General features: G+C 39.9%; 1 protein-coding gene across 3 annotated transcripts in view; it reads left to right on the forward strand.

The window, feature by feature from the left end:
* The first annotated feature begins 891 nt into the window (after positions 1-891).
* Positions 892-18,667, forward strand: part of LOC137161002 (inactive phospholipase D5-like) — a 178,701-nt gene continuing 160,925 nt past the window's right edge. For all 3 annotated transcript variants that reach the window (XM_067560012.1, XM_067560011.1, XM_067560013.1), the window contains exon 1: positions 892-1,232. In XM_067560012.1, coding sequence (XP_067416113.1) covers positions 1,047-1,232 — 186 coding nt within the window. In that variant the 5' untranslated portion in view covers positions 892-1,046. The remainder of the gene's footprint in view (positions 1,233-18,667) is intronic.

Below are 18,667 nucleotides of genomic sequence, written 5' to 3' on the forward strand. Positions count from 1 at the left end.
AGGGAAGTGGAAGGTAAGAAGAGGGGGGAGAGAGCCCATGAAATGATGCCTGCACCTAACCCTGCGGGCTGGGAGAACAAGTGGAGCCCTCCCCATGCGGGGGGGCGGGGAGGGGTCCTGACATTTGTTTATAGTGGGTGGGTGCTGACAGCCATTGAGCCAAAGGCTAAACTCTGTAAAATGCAAAGAACTTCAAGCCAGGGAGTGCAGCTGCAGCATCCCCTGTGCCCCCTAAAGAGCGAACGTTCAAGCTGCCCCTAGAGCGACCCAAAGCCGACAGGGCAAGGGGCCGGGCGGGGCCGGGCCGGGCTCACCTGCAGTGCGCGCGCGCCTGGAGCGCAGGGGGCGGCTCCGTGATGGGCCGGGCCCCCCAGGTGTGGGGGCTCGCGGGCGCTGCGGGAGGTTCACGAGCGTGGCCCCGGGTCCGCGCTCTCTGCTGGGGGAGCCCCTGAAGTTTGGCCAAGGGCGGGTCAGAACAGAGGGTCTCCCCGGTTGAACTCACTCGCAGGGACTGAACCTGCTGCTGCTGCTGGGGGGGGAAGCTGCCTACACCCCGGGGGGAGGCAGGGCGGCGCCTTTCCTTGGCGCTTGTGAAGTGGTTCCCCGAGCTGGCTGCTGGAGAGGAGGAGGAGCTGAACTAATGCCAGAGCGCGAGGAGGAGGCAGCAGCAGCAGCTCCAGCCCCTTCACTGCACCAACCTGCGGGCGGGCTGGGGAGTGAGCCCCGCCCCTCCCTCTTCAGCAGCTGCCGCCGCCGCCCCGCGCCTGCCTCCTCCCGGTGTGTGAGTGTCCGCGGGCCGGAGAGAGACGGTCCAGCGAAAAGCCGCCGCACCTGCTCCGCAGCGCAGCTGGCTGCTGGCCGGCCGGCGGGGGAAGGAGCTGTAGATTGGAGCCTCGGCCGTCCTGTGCTCCTGGCTCCCCTCCCCCGCCCCACCTGCAGGTGTTCTCCCCCCTGGCATCTCAGTTATTTCTTCTCTCTCCCCCTTGGTGCCTCTCAATTCCTTGGTTTCCTCGGGCTTCCCTTGGACCCCGCCTTGTCATGTCAAGATGGAAGTCAGGCATGACTGGCTCGCCTCTTCCCCCCACGAGGGCTTCGAGCAGATGAGGCTGAAGAGCAGACCCAAAGAGCCCTCCCCGAGCCTCCCCAGGGTAGGGGCCAACTTCTACAGCGCTGTCAAGCAACCGGACTACAGTGCCGGGGTCTGGCTGCGGAGGAAAGACCATCTGGAGCATGTAAGCCAGCTGCTTCTTCTTCCCCTTCTTTCCTTTCAGTCCTGGGTCTCCTCCAGCAAAGCCTCTGGAGGAGTGAGCTTGGTGAAATTGGCGAAGTTCCTAAAGGGTGGAGGTGGAAAGAAACTAGCCAAGGGTTCCAAAGTGGCCCCACCGAGGTAAACAGCTTGTCTGGCTGTAGTCCACTAACTGCTGTGCAAAATGTGAGTGGGAAAGTTATCATGAGTGTGGGAAGCTATTGAACATCCCTGTATTGTTTCCTAGCCTCCTGCAAACTCTGCACTGAAGAGAGTGGAGACCTCTTGGGAAGGTGGTACTGGGGCTGACTGCTGTTGGCTTGTAATTTAGCTAATGTAGGCCTAGGGTTGTTAAAGGAAAACTTTCTATTCTAGATGTAATTTTTTCACTCTTCCTATGTGAGGCTTTAAAAGGTTAACTCTATCGAGTTGAGGAGGTTTCCCTGAAGAATCAATTCCTGCAGCAGTATTACATGACTTAACTAGGTGGCTTTGGGACCAAAGCAGAATTGATGCTCTGGATGGCTGTAGTGAATATTTGATGAGGTTTTGAAGTGCTTGTAAGTGTGGCTGTGATTCATATATTTTAAAGCAATGTTGTTGTTTTGCTTTATGTAACTTCTAACAGCATGGACCTGAGTTGAGATGAAGTGCATGCTATGTTAGTTTTCTGAATAGTCTTTTAGATGAAGCCTATAGTGTGTAGCACAAACAAAATAGGGGGAGAGATACATAAAGATAGGGAAGCAACAGAATCTGGATGGGTTTACATAATGCAACAAACTGTAAATTATTCACCAATGTAAAGGATGGGAGACAGTAACATGGTTAAAATTGACTTTGACATACCTAGAAAAACATTACATTTGGTGCAAGCCATAGTAGGGCTTTCTTCAGGTAAAAATCCACCTATTATAAGCATAACTGGCCTATTGTTTCATGAAAATTGTAGATCGTACATCAACACCTATTTAAAATGAAACCTGAAAAACAACTGGTTGATAAGGAGTTACATTTCCTTCCCACCAAATTGTATAATCTAAAAATGCTCCTTTTGAAGTACTTGTGCTTTTATTAGAACTTTCATTAACACATACAAGAACTGATTAACTACTGAAATAGAATTCAATACTTTTCAAATATTTGAAATGTTCTGTCTGCCTTACTACACATCTCCCTGATTTTTCACACCAACAAGGCTTCACAGTAGCTCCTAAGCAAATTTTTTCCCACCATTGTGAATCAAAAAGAAAGGTCATTTGTTTATCTCAGGAGGGCTGAGTGTTATGCATAGAAAGCACAGAAATCTAACCTTTGGGTTTGTAACAGGTTTTTGCTTATAACACTTACGTGTAGATTATCATTTGCCAAGATGTAACAATACTCCCCATCTATAATCAATCAACAGATAACTAGATCTGGTATCTGAACATTAGTATGCCCAAATATATATAATATATATATTAAAAATACATAATAAAAAACCTGTCCCATATATTGCATAGGATGGGGTAAATAGATGTTTCTTGTTTGAAGAGGACAGATGGATAGTCCCCCCCTCCCTTTTCTTTAGTGCTTATTGATGATAAAGTCTGAACTTGGCATTGTAATCTATAATAGAACTGCAACATCAATGTGAAAAGCTTTCCTGTAATCTGTTTCATATGAATGTAGTCTCCCAAAGGACATACGTTCCCATTTAATCCTGCTATTTCATTCCCATAGCGTATTTCAACGATGTTAAGAAAAATAATTCGAACATGGCTATTCCTTGCACACAATGAAATATTCGTGTACACACTTAAATGGCTGTGTTTATTGTATGTACCAAGTATATGCATGTAAAATATGTACTTTATTTTTATGATTTAGGGTAGTTATAACACTCATGAGTGGTAGACTAGAAACACAAATTGTTACATAGCTCACCTCAATGAGTGTATGTAAAACTTGTGTTTAATCCCAAATCATGTTTTTGTTGAGAAAATACTTGGCACCCTGTAATTATTTTATGTTTCTGTTTTTAAAGAGGTGGTTAGTACTTTTGTATCCTTTTCTCTTTTGTATTTAAAAAAAAAAAAAAAGTAGTACTTTGAGGTGTATCATTTTAATGGCCTATTCACTCATAGTGATGCTTCTGACTGACATAGGATAGTGTAGGTATACATGCTGCATGACGTGGATGGAAGATATGTATAACTTTTGTTTGCAGCTCTCCTCTGATACAATCGTGCTATATAATCTGTGCTAAGAAAATTATTCCACTTAAAAGTGAACATACATATGTATACCATCTATGGCTGAAAGCTAAATAGATATTATAAAGCTGATACCTGTATCTGCCATTACTATATGTAAAGGAAGGTTAGATAAACATAGATATGCACATACTCATCCTGGAGACATAATATTTATTTGAAATAGGTATAATTCAATTGGAAGCTTTATTTGAACCGATTTCAATGTCATTAGGTCAGGGATGAATTTGTATAATGTTATACCTTACTTCTGGATAAATTGCTGTAGACCCCAAGCAGATATTGTATATTGACTTCTTCTGAGGTTACCAACAAGATTTGTTGACCAGAGAAGTTTCACTGGAGTCAATATTTAGCTTGAGAGGCAAAAACACAACTTAATGGAATTATGAAGTAAATATACGTGTTTCTCAGAAACACACATAAATCTGTTATAGTTTTGACATTCATAACTACAAGAAGCTTTTTCTTTTAAACTAAATTATAAAGGGGAGATGAACTTAGAAGTACAGGAAACAAAATACTATAAACATCCCAAGTTTTTAATGGAACTCTCTGCAATCAATTGGACTCATTTACAATTATCTGATTTCTTAACATTGTTCCATATCTTACTACTATTGACTGATCCCTAGAAAGATGTTGCTGACTTGACTTATTTTACATCAGTCATTAGTATAGATTTCCTTCTTCCAAGTTGTAATGATATAGTTTAAACAGAGATTATATTACTATTAGTTTGATTAACCACTTTTCTAACCACATCAGATTTTAAAACAAGTCACCTATATTCTGTTTCTTGGCTAAGGCCCCAGTACAGCAAGTATCCTCAGAACATGCCTAAATTTAAGCATATGATCTGTCCTATTAAAGCTTAAAATTAGGAATGTGCTGAAGTAACTTGCTGAAATGGAGCTTAAATGCATAAATGTACTGCAGTTAATGTGTCTAATGTTAGTTTAGTTTATAGTTTTTTAAAAAAGGGGATTTTTCAGTATGAAGATTATAATAAAAGAACTTTGTCTTCTTTGACAAGATTCTTAAATCCATATTAAACATGTTGAAATTCCCTTATTCAGCATCAGTGTGTAGGTGAAATCACTCACATTTGAAGTATCTGGTTTACTCATTTTCTAATGCCTCCTGTGAGATTATTGGCTTGGTAAGTGTCACAACTGATTTGAAGACTTGTCTGAAAATCTATAGATCCCCTTTGTGTAAGTATTCTTTTTAATGGGAAAGGGTCCCCCTTTCCTCCATCCCCTACTTTATCTTTTTAGTGAGATTTGAGCTGGAGTGGAATGGGTTGGGGAGGGAGAGAAATGTCTTGGGTGACCTCCGAAAGTCCTTAGTTGTGCTGATAACCCAACTGCAGATAGTTAAGTCATGGCAGTTGTTCATGCTCTCTCAGCATCCTGATCCCCTAGGAAACAACAGAATATATTTATGCAGCTCCCTCCATATAGGCATCGCAAAGTGCTTTACAATAAAACCTCTTTTAAAATGATCAATTTTTAAAACAAACAAGAGCAACTCAAAGGAAATGTTTCTCAAGTTTTTTTTTCTAAATCTGTAACAAATTAGAAACTGAGACTAAAAACAGAGTTCTACAGTTGTGAAGTATTATGGAATCACCCTAGTTAAGGGTGCACAGAGTTTTGTACTTAAAACAGAGATTCAGCCTCTTTGTTTTGTGAGATAAATACAGTGTTTCCTTTACATGCTGTGTGTGTGTGTGTGTAATGATGAATAAAGACTGCATTTTTAATGATTTAGAAATAAACTTAATTATTTTATCAGTGCCCAACAATAGATTGTAAATATGTCAAAAGAATTTCATGGTTGATAGTGACAGTGGCTGTAAGGTATAACAAAAATAAGAGTGGTAAAGATCCTGAATCAGAAGAATTTAATAAATCATTACACACCTTCCCAAAGATGCTGTGGTGAGCGCTACAATGTGACTAATATTTTATGAGAGTTAAATGGAACAAGATGAGTTTGTATCAGAATATAAATTACTTTTTCAAGCATTTTAGATTTAAAAAAAATGAAGTGGAAAATCAGGCAAATATTCAACAAAGTTGCAATAAAGGAGCTATTAATGCTTGTTTAAAGTTAGGTACAGGTTATTACCCGGTTCCAAGGAAGAACTGACTTAGTTGAATAAGTGGTATATAACAGGAAAACTAGGGGAGAGGAATCTGATTTGGTAGACCGTTTTGCTTCCAACATTTGGAGCTTATTCATGAAACAATTGCAGCTCTTATACAAAATTTCCATTTGGCACAGGAGCCTGATCAAATGCCCGTTGAACTCAGTTGAATGTATTCTGTTGACTTCAGTGAACTTCAGATCTGCCCTAGAAGACTAGAGATTTGAAAAAGGGCAATTGGGAAGCTCCTCCTTACAGCAGTGATACTGGAACAAGATGCTGCCCCTTGATGCATTTCCTGAAGCAAAGAACGTTTGTACAATTTTCAAGCTGCAAAAAGTTTGTTTTAAAATTGTTGAATGCTGTTGGTATCCCTGTTTTGTGGTCTCCAAACAGAGGTAGCCAAGGAAAGTAATGATGCAGGGAAAAAGCCAAAGATCACAGAAGTATGGTAGCTGTTTCATAGTATAAGGAAATACTATATAGCCTAAGATGGGAAGTTAAAATATTTACATAACCGTGTATAAAACATTTTATGTGTTAGCAATGTTATGTCATTCTAATTTTTTTGATAAAGTTGATCATAATTTAGCTTTAGAGATTATTAAACTAATTTCAAAAGCACATATGTCATGTACATAAAATACTTGTGTGGCCTAATGCATCATATGTGTGTAATTCTGATCTAACCCAGAATGGGACGGTTAAACTAGTTGACATAAAATAAGAATATCCCTCAAACCTTCAGTTATTCCTCAAACTCAACCAAAATTAAGTAATTTTGAGGCTTAGGAAAGTTCATAGAAGGAATAGCTCCCTCACTTTCCTCTGTGTTGCATAGATATATGTATAAATACATTAAAGATTGTGAGGCACTCAGATACCACAGTGATAGGGGTCATATTAGTGCATAAGATGCATAGACCCACCATGGCCATTACACTTTCCCCACCATTCTCCTCCCAACTTCTTGCCCATGGTGGTTGATATACTGGCATCTGGGGTGGTGGGTCCAGGTGCTTGCAACCCTTATCTGGTGTCTTTAGTAGTTTGGCCTGGTAGACAGTCCGTTTGGGCACTTGTGAAAACGTTACCCTAACTGACGTAAGATTCTAAATCACACTTTCAAAAGTCAGTTAGGGATTTAGGCTCCTAAACGAGTCACTTTTGAAAATGGGGTTTAGGTGCTTTTGAAAATCATACACTTTAGGTAACCTCTTTTGAAAGTGGCTTGGCATAATAGTACCATGTTCTAGAGTAGTGAGACTCCGTAGAGTCCTGCTGCACTGCCTTTTTAAAGTTGGAAAAACAATGGAGTTTTCAACCCGTTGTATATCCTTAGACTGGACAATCCAAATCATTTAAGATTGGATTGAGGGAGTTGAGCAGAAGAAATGGTGGAGGCCATGTGAGGTTGTAGCTCCTTGCAGAAGTGATACTGATGCTGGATTTGGTGGGCTGACTGGTTGCTGTGACTTTCCCACCTGGGAAGACAACTCCGCAGGTAAGGTAAGGAGAGTCCTGCTGCAAATTGGACAGCCTCAGAGGTTCAGGAAAAAACATCGGGGGTGAAATCCTGGCCCCTCTGAAGTCAATGGCAAAACTCCCATTGACTTTGGAGGGGGCCAGGATTTCACTTCTGAACATCTGGTTACTTATCCACCTGAACCGAAACTCTGAATCTTCTGAGTATTCTATTGTGACTACTAGAGAGGTTTCAAAATATAGGATTTGTTGTTGTAGTGATCCAATAACTATTTGAACTTTTTAGAGACTTCCCTGCTTTTGTGTTTTGATGAAATGTCAATTTATGCAACTTACAGTATGTAATCTAGTTTTGATGATATACCCTTCATTTTGAATAGGTATTTTATAAGATTTTAATAATTCACTGTATGTAGATTGAGTCATTAATTTCCCTCCAGAAAAGTTAAATTTTATATTGCTGTACAAAAACGGTAATAGTTAGTACTTGAGTCTTTAATTATACCTGAGTTGAGAATATATGGATTTTTTTTGTCTTAAAACTTTTAACACTTATTTCATCTCTTAGAGGTCACAATAAATATAGTCTTATGCTCACATTTTTATACAACATGCAAAAAAATTAAAATCCTGTATGTGTAAAAAATATATTGTGTGTTGTGGAAGAACCCAAACTCAGGGGTCCTTACTAACATGTCCGTTGCCTTAGCGGACGGTCCAGAATTAGCCAAACAACAGATTAGCAAAATCAGAGTTTATTCTTTACGTAAAGAAGGTGGTCCCTTCAAATGTAAGGAACGACAGCTTAAAACTAAATTCTAACAGCTTATATAGTTCCACACAAATCTTTATACGTCACAGCTTCCATGGTCATACACACTAAAAAAACTACCCATCCAGGAATTTTCCCAGCACAGCAATTTCAACTTTCCTTATCTAAATTACAAGGTCTTTCTCTGCATTCCATCCCTGCTGGCGTCTAGGTTCCATAACTATCTTGTTAACCCTTAACATTCTAAGATTTAAACTTCTGCTAGAAAGGCACTTTCAATCTCAGGCTTTTGCAGCCATTTCTAAAATCAGTTCTCAGCAGAAACAGAGACCCATCTTATTTTCCCTTCACAGTGTGCATGTGTAATACACATATATGAAAGATTAATCTTTAATTCCTGGAGACTCCAGGATAATCTTGGAGGGTTGGCAATCCTAGTGGGGAGTGTGCTTCTGAGCTTGCAGAGTTTAAGGGGTATTTGAAGGCCAAAAGAAGGCGTTTGGGAAAGATTTCTTTCAGGATGTGGTCCCTATTGAGCATGTGTTGTAATTGGATAATGATATCCCATATGGGTTCTAGTATGGGGTGGTATCCGGATGGCTTCCCAATATGCCAGTCTCTTCATAGGCCACCTCGAGGAAGAATTTCTAGACAAAAGCATCATGAAACAGATATATCTGAGATGCATCGATTATGTTTTATCCTCTGGACCGACCTAAACTCCTTCATAGATTTCCACCACAACTTTCACCATCACTGCCCATCCATCAGACTCTTTCTAGAACACTCCTATGCCAGCATCAGCAATGGAATGGAAACTTATAGACAATTATATGCAATAACCCATGGATCACCACACTTAACTTCACAGATCTATGGGTCCTACACATGCCTGTCACAACATGTAGTGTACCTCATTCCCTACACTAAAAGTGCCAATAATAGCTATATGGATGAAACAAGATAATCACTACAACCTCAAATGAATTTGCACAAAAATTACACACAGCAAAAACACCATATCACCTACAGCGAACACTTTTCACAAAATAATCACTCTATTTGACCTCTCAGTCCTCATCCACAAAGGAAACCTTCACAATATCTTCTAAAAATGAGCCGGGAAGCTTAAATTCATAATCTGAGAGATACCAAAAATCATGGACTCGATTAAAAAACGTCCTATGACTGCAGAGGTGTTAACTGCCCACTTCACATTGAATGGCCTCTTGCAAAGTGTGTCAACTACTTATGCTAAACAATCTGTTCCACTTGTATTTAACTGTGGCACTGAGCACCTTTCTCGGGTCTGAAGAAGAGCTCTGTGTAAACTCCAAAGCTTGTCTGTTTCACCAACAGAAGTTGGTTCAATGAATTAACTCATCCTTCTTGTCTCTCTAATAATATGTCTGTAAAATGGAATATAAATGGACACTTAAATCAGACATGCAATTTCCTAGCTAAAAATCATGAGTTTCAAATAGGTTACAAAAGGCTTTATTTCTGGTTTCTGATTGAGCTAAAGCAGTGTAATCAACAGCTTGTTTCATTATTTATGTAGTTATTGTAGATCATAAATAGGAATGATTCCATTCCAGTTTGTGTTGCTTTATGCATTTCATGCTTGTTCTTTCTATTTACAATAATAATAAAAACATTTAATAGAATAATAAAAAGCAAAGACTTGCTTCTAATGGCAATTCAATAACTTCTTGCCATTCTGATAAATTGGACATCCTGAATTTCTCAAAGGGGCTTTAAACCCTCTTCAGAGTGGAAATGTTAACATAAAGTACTGAGAAGAGGATTGCAACATTTGCTGGCAATAAGGCGATCAGTCACTCGTTTCCTGTCACAAAAAATATCTCAGAAATCAAATCAGTATCTTTAAATAGCAAGTGGACAGTGGGGCCCTGATCTTGGTTTGGGTTTAGAGGTGCTATAAGAGAAGCAAATAATAATAATGAACAAAAGTGTATTTCTGTTTTTAATGTGACAGACATACATTCAATAAGTTAGACGTCACTATCGTCAACCCTTCTAATCCTGGTAAACACAGCGTATCTTTGTAGCACTTTTTAAATTCATTGCACAATCACAAGCATTGTGCAGCATTCTAATAGCCCCCATAAATCTGCTTCTACCCAAGCAGGAGTATTTTATTTCTGGATTATATCAGCGCTATAGAAGGGAGCAGTTTGACTGGGAAGATGAGGAAGGTGGGTTTCACTCATTTCTTGATCCTACACCCACTGAGGTCAAGAGGTGCAGGATTATGCTTTCAGAGTAGCTCCACAGCAGAAGAAGAGTAGTCCATAGGTGTTCAGGGAGGGTCTCAGTACAGGACTGGGGTAAAGGATGGGACTGCAGGATCCAACTGCACTGCACTAGTGTAAGAGGGCTGGGGGAAGAGTCCATCTGACTAGAGTCCTCATCTCTGCCCTGTTTAGCTCTAGCCTTTTGGATCATCAAGTCAACAATTGGAGTCAGTGGCTTGAGAGCACTTTCTATACCCCCCCCCCTCTCATTCCACTGCTGCAGCATTAGAGCCCCTCCAGCACATTACTGTAAGGGATAGAAAGAACCCTGATAGGAGGAGCAGCGGGTGTAAGACTGGCAGGGCATGGACAACACACACACACAATGGGGTGAGAACCCCAAAAATATTCAGAGGGTGAAGGACAGGGACTCAAAACTGTCAGGGTGGGGGACAGAGAAGAAGGAGATGGGTGAAAATTGCTTTATTTTCAGATGGATACATTTTCATTTCTGCCATTGCAATTAACCATCACTAATAATTACATTTGTAGCCAAACAAAACTCAGAAATAAAAGCTGACTTGACCATTTTTTCACTTCCTCCCCCCACCCCTCCAATTGAAATATTTGAATCTCCTATTAGAACATTTATTTGGAGAAAAACTCACCCCACAAAAAATTAAATGGGTGTTCATTCTTTCTCTAATTGCAGAATTCCTCCATTGTCATGTTTTTTATGCTCTTTTTTTTTTTAAGTGTAAATGTGCACCTGCTTAAGTATTGCTTAACAATAACAAATAACAAAAACAAATAACAGATGTATGGTTGCCTCTGGGGGTGAATAAATTATGTGATCAAATTAAAGAATAACCATGGATATGTGGGTTTGAATGTGAGTCATGTATAAGCAAAGCTACTGGTATTGCCAAATTCTGTAATTCCAAAAAGGACAACAGTATAGCATCCCCTAAAACATTAAGAAATACACATCATATAGGGTATGTTGTTGGTATTCATTTATTAAATTGCATTTATCATCTTTGCCTCTGACTGCTTCACCAATACTCTGCCCATTAATCCATATCTGCCGGGACAGCAATAGTTCAGAGATTTCAAACCTCTGAACTGCTTCAAACAGCCATCATACTCTTCTGTGGCAGGCTGATTTTTCTTTCTTTTTTTTTTTTTAAAGGAAGTGTTCTTTCCCTCAGTTGTATAATTTTGGATGTGAGAGAAAACTGCACTTATTCCAAAACTCATGATAGACAATGGTCAGTCCTAGACCAATGATGGAGTTAAGGTACATCTCCTGACCCAAGCAGTGCTGGAAATCCTATGGAAAATCTTTCCAAGGGGAAACATAGTGCTTACATCTAGGTCTGGAAAGTCATGCGTTCATGAAGCTAATATTCACAACACTAGAAGAGATTTTACCAAAATTTTTAGAGGGTGCTAAAATGTATTTTTCCTTTCTCTATGTAGGTCTAGGTTGACTGCATTCGTTTTCATAGAAATAAAGGACAATTGTATAAATATCATGAGACCGTTTCTTTAAGCCTCCCCCCCCTCCCATCTTTTGTCTGTGTTACAAAATCATCTGGATAAGTGTGTACCATCCTGTCTATTATAGCTTTATTTCCCCCTCCTCCCCACCAGAAATGTGGGACAAAGTGTGTCTTGTGCTGCTTTGTTACAGAATGCCAGTTATCAAATACTAGATAAGGCATGTTCCTTAAAATAAAGGAGTGGTGGCTACCTGGTCTGGTGCAGTTTGCAGCCAAAATCTGTAGTCTGGGTATTAGAATTTAACAATTTAGCATGCAGGAGTCTGAGAGGGTTCAACCTTCAGACTAGTCACTGTATTATGAGCGCTCTTAGGATAAGAGACCTGATGAGCACACGAGAACCAGTTTAGGCTAATCAATTTTCTTTAACTAATAATCTGATGAACAGAGCAAACAAACCCATGAGTACTGCAATATGACCAAGAACAGAAATGCAATACAGAATGTCTAGCATTGGACCCCGAAGTAGGCGGTAAGACTGGTGGGTGAGCAGTCCTTCATGTTCCAGCATATACCCTGGTATATAGGATGGGTACCAACTTTTATAATAGGTTACGCTGATGCCCCCTGTATCTTATGCATATTCCTATGTGTCTCCGCCCTATTTCCTTATTTAAGCTTCTGCACTCCACCTTTTCGGTGTATACATGGTTAATTGTTACTTGCCTATTTACCTCCCTACGTGTACTTCGATTAGTTGCCATGGTATTTCTGTGGTTAATATTGTAAGTTTTAATCATACTTATTCCTTAAACTTATCCTAAAATATCAATAATGTGGTATTACTTCCCTGTTTTACCTAAGGTTAAAGCATTAGTTAAATACAATTTACCCAGCAATTACTTACACCCCTGTTGCTATGCTATTCTTATGTCAGGCTACCTAGACTTTGATTAGTTATCCTAAGCAAATTACCTTTTAGGCCTTGGTCTTATTTATTTGCATTGCAGCATTAATCAATACTTAGATATAGAAAAGTTATCTACGACTGGCTACAAGTTGGAGTGATGGTACTAAGCGGACATGGCTTATAGATGGCAGAATATAAAAAACTGCAGTGATGTTTCTGTAGAGTGTAGCATATACAGAATCTGTGCTGAGATATGGTTTTATTGGTGTTCCTTTGAGATGACTTCCGAAACAAGCCTATTGCACAGTGCAAGAAAGAACCAGTACTATGCCCAAGTCTTTTCAGGCCATTGTCTCAGGGCACAATTTATTGTTTAACACAAGCTTGTGAGCAACATAAAACAAAGGAATTCCCCTGACAAATGTGAGCTGCATCCCCAGGAGACATTTCCTTTGCTTCAGGAAAGAGACTGCATGCTTTCCTTAAATACCCTGCTAAACCATGTGACACATGAGTGGCCCTTAATTCTTTCTTGGCAGTTTTATTCTGTCACACACTGTAATTCGTTCTTAGTTTTGCTGCTAGTTTTGCTAATTCAGCCATGCCAGTCCTGCTGATAAAACTTTTATACCATGCTGTGCTATCATGGATTTTCTGTTTACATGATGTGGTCTTGAAACTCATATAATTAAATTCCTTTGTTTCTACCACCATGTGATACCTTAGCAATTAGAACCAAAATGTCCTTCCTTTGGGAAATTCTGCCTTGTTCTGGATGGACTCAAAAGCTGAGTTCTGACATTTCCTCCAAACAGAAAATTCAGAAGAACTTTGATTTAGGAACACTGGGTCCCTTTGTTTCAATAAGTCAAATTGTTTCAGTAATGTTGAAACGTGTTGTTTCGATATGTGATGTTTTGACTTTATCATTTTGATTAATTTTGTTTTGACTTTTAATTAAATATGATTGACTGAACAAAGTGAGGCCTAACACTCAACTAGATGGCATTTCTCTGTCTATAACAAATAACTTTTGAAGACCACACCTGATCAATTCCAAAATTTTTAGGCATCAGTGGGAAGAACCTATTGTTTTGGCGAAAGTCAAAAATACAGAACACTGAAAAAGCACCCGATTCCCAAACAGTGCCCATTTGATGCTGCAGGTAGAGAAGCACTAAAGGAGGTAACTCAGGGCTTGTCTGCACTTGAAACACTACAGTGGTGCAGCTGCAGTAGTGCAGTTGTGCCACTGTGGTGCTTCGATGTAGACACTACCTATGCCATTGGGAGGGGTTCTCCTGTCAGCGTAGGTTATCCACCTCCCCAAGAAGCAGTAGCTAGGTTGATGGAAGAATTCTTCCTAGCACTGCCTACAGTGGGAGTTGGCACAGCTTAACTATGCTGCTCAGGGGTGTGGATTTTTCACACTCTTTAGCGACACAACTGGGTTGACCAAACTGTATAGACTACGCCTCAAGCAGTCATTGCTTCCTCCCTCCAGTTCATTTGCACACTTCAATTACATTGATTGAAATGAAACTGCAGGTCATTATTGAGGTGCTTTTGAGGGAGCTGAGAGTATGTAGGGGTTCAGGACTGGATTGGGGGCACTGAATCTTACTAGGAGCTATATTGTCTGAGTAGGCATGAGGATGGAGATCTGTACTGTGGCTCCCTTCAGACGGTGCCTGGCTGAGGCAAGATCATTTACCTTTGCCCAGTCAAAACTGTGTTTTAGTTCATCAAACAATGCCCATTTGGGGTTGAAGGCAGAGAGATTCCTTTGCCTGCAGCACTAAATGAGCACCATCAAGGAAATGGATGGCCAGAGCAGGCAGCAGGGGTAGGGTTTGGGCTTAACGTTAAGGTTACTGGACGGAGGGAGTGATGACTGGCTGAGTTACCTCTGATATCCCTATGCTACTGCTCAGTCTCCTCTTCCTGCAGTACCAAATGGGTATTGTCAAAGAAAAATTGTTGATATAAAACTGATAAAACAAAGAGAAGAGGAACATCTTAGATTATTTAATATTAAAATTTAGGCTTAGTGGCAATACCCTGTAAAATTACTAAGGCTCAGAGATTGACTGTCTTCCTGCCCCTCCCACCATCTGCTAGCTCAGCCTACATACACAATGTATGATCCACTAGTATATTATAACATAAGACTCAGAGACTTTAAGGCCAGAAGGGGCAATCATGATCATCTAGTCCGACCTCTTGCACCTCGCAGGCCACAGAACTTCATCCACCCACTCCTGTAATAGACATATAACCTCTGGCTGAGTTACTGAAGTCCTCAAATCTTGATATAAAGATTAGATCTACTGTATTTCCTTTGTCTAGAAAATCGGTAAATGTTTTTTACTTTACTGAAATGAATCTTGTTGACATTGTCAAAATGAAATGAGTCTAAATAAATTGTTTCTACTTTTTGCCATTGACAATTTAATTGAAACTGACACATTCTTATGAAATGTTTTGATTTTTGAGAAAACTGCAGTTCTAATCAGCTTTATTTACAACCAGGAGATAACATATTTGTACCTTTTGCCTGCTAATCCCATCTCAGATAGGACTATTGCTAACATTCCAAGCCTGTGAGCAGTTTCAAATAGCCACCTCTTTATTTTTTTAAAGAAAAGATCTTTGTAACAAAAATATTTTCTTCTCTCCAGAAGTGAATTACATTTGCTATCGTCAGTCCTGGAGAGAGTTAAGATCTAATATCTTGTGAACCTCCAGGGTTAGAAATTTTAGCCAAATTTTTCAAACCATGGTTACCTAAAGTTACACACTGAAATCCCTATATAAGCATGTAAATAAAAGTGCTTCATGTCTGCTAATTAGACATAATTAAACCTGCGTGCACGTGCATTAGGGTTGGCCAGAAAACAAGAATTTCATTTCATGAACAATTTCAAGGTTTCAACAATTGCTTCAGTTCCCAATCAAGATGGTTTGAAATTTCTCATGGAAAAAATTAGAGATTCTACCTGATTCAGACCAGTGACTTGAACCTTGATCTCCCAGGAAAGTGCTCTAACCACTCTGGGTGTTGGCTGTTCTGTGGAGAGAGGGTCTCTCATCTTGACCAGAAATTCCATCCTTGACTACAGAAAGCATTTAAAAGAATTGGCATATGAAAAAACATTTCATAGAAAAATTCCCCACCCAACTCTAGTATGCATGCATCTTCAATTATCTTACATGTGAATTGGCCAAATGTTATAACAGGACAAGGATTAGTTAGAGAAACAATTCCAAGAAACAGTCTATGAAGTTGATGAGAACAGCTGGTTCTAGAACACATGAAGAGATGCTGTTCTAAGAAATACATAGGAATTGGTTCAAGGAGTACCTATATATGAGCCACTAAACAATGGAAAGAAAAATAGTTATGTAATACACAGCTTTAGAGAGGAGGATTTAAAACAAATGTGGAAACTAGTAAAATCATCCTTAAAGTGAGGAAATTAACATCTGTAGATCGAGGCCTGGTTTGCACTAGAAAGTAGATCTTCCATCAAGCTGGTTGTGCATTGTCTATGCTCAAATTTTCCGACTTCACGATGATTTCTCGCTGACTGGTAGCAATCTGGCATTGCAAGCTTGCATAGTGTGATTGCCCCTTGCTTCTCAACTATCAGTGCTGCTCTCATTCTAGTATCCATGTGCTGGAATGCTGGGGCAAGTTCAGCACATGGAATGTGCCAAGAATGTGGCCTTTTGCATCAAAAAGTCTACAGCCTCTGCTGCATTATGATGCAGTCAGTGCTCATTTCTTGGTTCAAAAGTGGTGCTCCACCATCTGCAGTTGCTCTGTGAATGCCACTAACAACCTTGAATTGGTTTTTGCTATGACCCACAGCAAACTGTTTTCTAAAAAATTGTCATGTCTCCTGTTGTTGCTGCAATTCTTCCTGCAGTTCTGCAAATACCAGAGGATCGGTTGTCCTGTGTTTGCAATGCTCATAGCAATAGTGCAGAGCCGTGCGGCCTTCATGCTTTTATGAGAGATGGTGGACAGCAAAAAGTGCCATGTGGGTTTGCAGGATTTTTAAAGATGTGAAAATTATGGAATATGGATGACATTATGGGATGGAGAAAGTTGGTTGGTGGGTACTTGACCTCTTGCTCTCAGTCACCCCTATCCTGGGTGGGACAGAAATGAGTTGCCAAAATTTCCCAAAAGACACTGAGCCTAAGGTTGGTGAGTGGCACATTGGGATTCTGCACATGGTGCATTGCACTGTGCATTGACAATAGCACTCCTGGTAAGTATGTGCAGCGCCAGTGCAAGGAGTCAAGTATCCACACACACAAACGATATACTAACTGTGGTGACTTTATGCTGACATCATTGGCGTTGACCAAATATTGTAGTGTAGACATGACCTGAGTGTGGAATTGCTTTATATAGACCAGGAAGTGGGAATCTTTTCACCAACTCCAGTGAGAATTGTTGGATCAGGCCCTTTACGCAAACACATTTCAGTTTACGGAATCAAAATGACTTCAAGATAGTTATAGTTGCACTTTTTACATGGGCCACTGCACAAATACATTTACACAAGTATTTGTGAGACTTTAGCTTTCTGCAGACATTCTCCTGAAAAAACAATCATTTTGTCTGGGTACTAGCAGAAGAAGAAAAAGAGGTAGAGAAATCTGACACAGCAAATTCATGGATTGTATTTGTGTCCACAAATATTTACTGTAGGATCATCTCTCTACACTCTACAAGTGTGTTTAAACACAATTATTTTTGTGATGCAGAAAAAACCTTAAAAATAAGTCATTTTTTCCATCTATGATCCTACAGTTGTTGTTCAGGCAAACTCCCATTGACTTAATTAAGAATTAAAATATTTTGTCACTGCTTGTGAAGAAATACTTCATGGAAAATGGGAATATAGTCTGATTCTGAGCCAAGATTGAAAAAGTGAAATAACATCATTTAACTATTGATTACTGTGTCACTTGCCATATAGTTATACTATTTCATTCATGTGGAGACAGCAACATGCATAGTAATTCCAATCATTTTTCCACACGAATGGCTAATTGAAAGCTGTGATCCATATCCATTTGTCATCTGTATGAGAACACTGTCTTCCTGGGTGCCTAAAATCTTTACTCTCTGCAGTGTCTCATTAAGAAAGTGTGAAGAGTTCCTCTCATTTGCTGTGGAGATGACAAATTGTTGCAGACATTTCAGATCTTCGCTCCCAAGAGCAGGGGGGCAAGAGAGTTCACAAACTGAAGTGTTTTCCTAATTTTCAGGCTTTTATTATTTGAATAAGTAACAAATGTAACATAGTAAAGCAAAGAGGAGCCCATTCTCTGGCCAGATTTCTGTCTCAGTATGTTGAACACATGCATGCATGTTCTCTCTCTCCCTCCCTCCCTCATGTTGTGGTGCAGACAGAAGCAAGGAGCACAGAGAGGCACATGGGATTCCACCAGGGGCAAGTCATTTTAGTAATAAACCAGAAGTGATCCTGATAATCAGTACTACTTCCAGGTGCAGTGAGATTCTTTCAATATATTCTGGCAAACCTCCCTTCTGGCCCCCTCCCTACCCTCTTCTCCAAAAACCCCAGCTCCAAATCACAACCATTTATCCATATATACAATATTAGTCCATGCTGGGCTCTTCCTTATTAACTGTGAACTTTAAGTGAAGGACAGGGAAGACTGTCTGAACCCAGGGTCTGCTAAGAACGTTATTCAGCTGATTCCTATTAATGTAGAATGTTACTTTCTTCTCTGGATATTCTTTTTGTTATGTTCTTTTCTCTGACTCCAGGCTTACCTTGCCCCTTCTCCTTGACTTTAGGCTTAACGTTTTCCTTCTCTTTCATTGGATTGGCCTTCTGACTTTTCAGTCTCTTTACGTTTTTCGTTTTCTTTTTTTTTTTAACTTAAACCTTGGCTTTTTCTCTTCCCTTTGTCTTTTATTCTGTTTGTGTCTCTTTGACTTTCTTCCTACATCCTCTAGCCTAGGACTCGCCTGGGCAGTTTGATTTGCCACTCAAAATTTCTTGACCAAGGTAACCACTCCTTCTGTGT

Source organism: Emydura macquarii, unplaced genomic scaffold (assembly GCF_026122565.2).
Source record: "Emydura macquarii macquarii isolate MOO-44397 ecotype Brisbane River unplaced genomic scaffold, CSIRO-AGI_Emac_v2 contig_2211, whole genome shotgun sequence".
Taxonomy (NCBI): domain Eukaryota; kingdom Metazoa; phylum Chordata; order Testudines; family Chelidae; genus Emydura; species Emydura macquarii.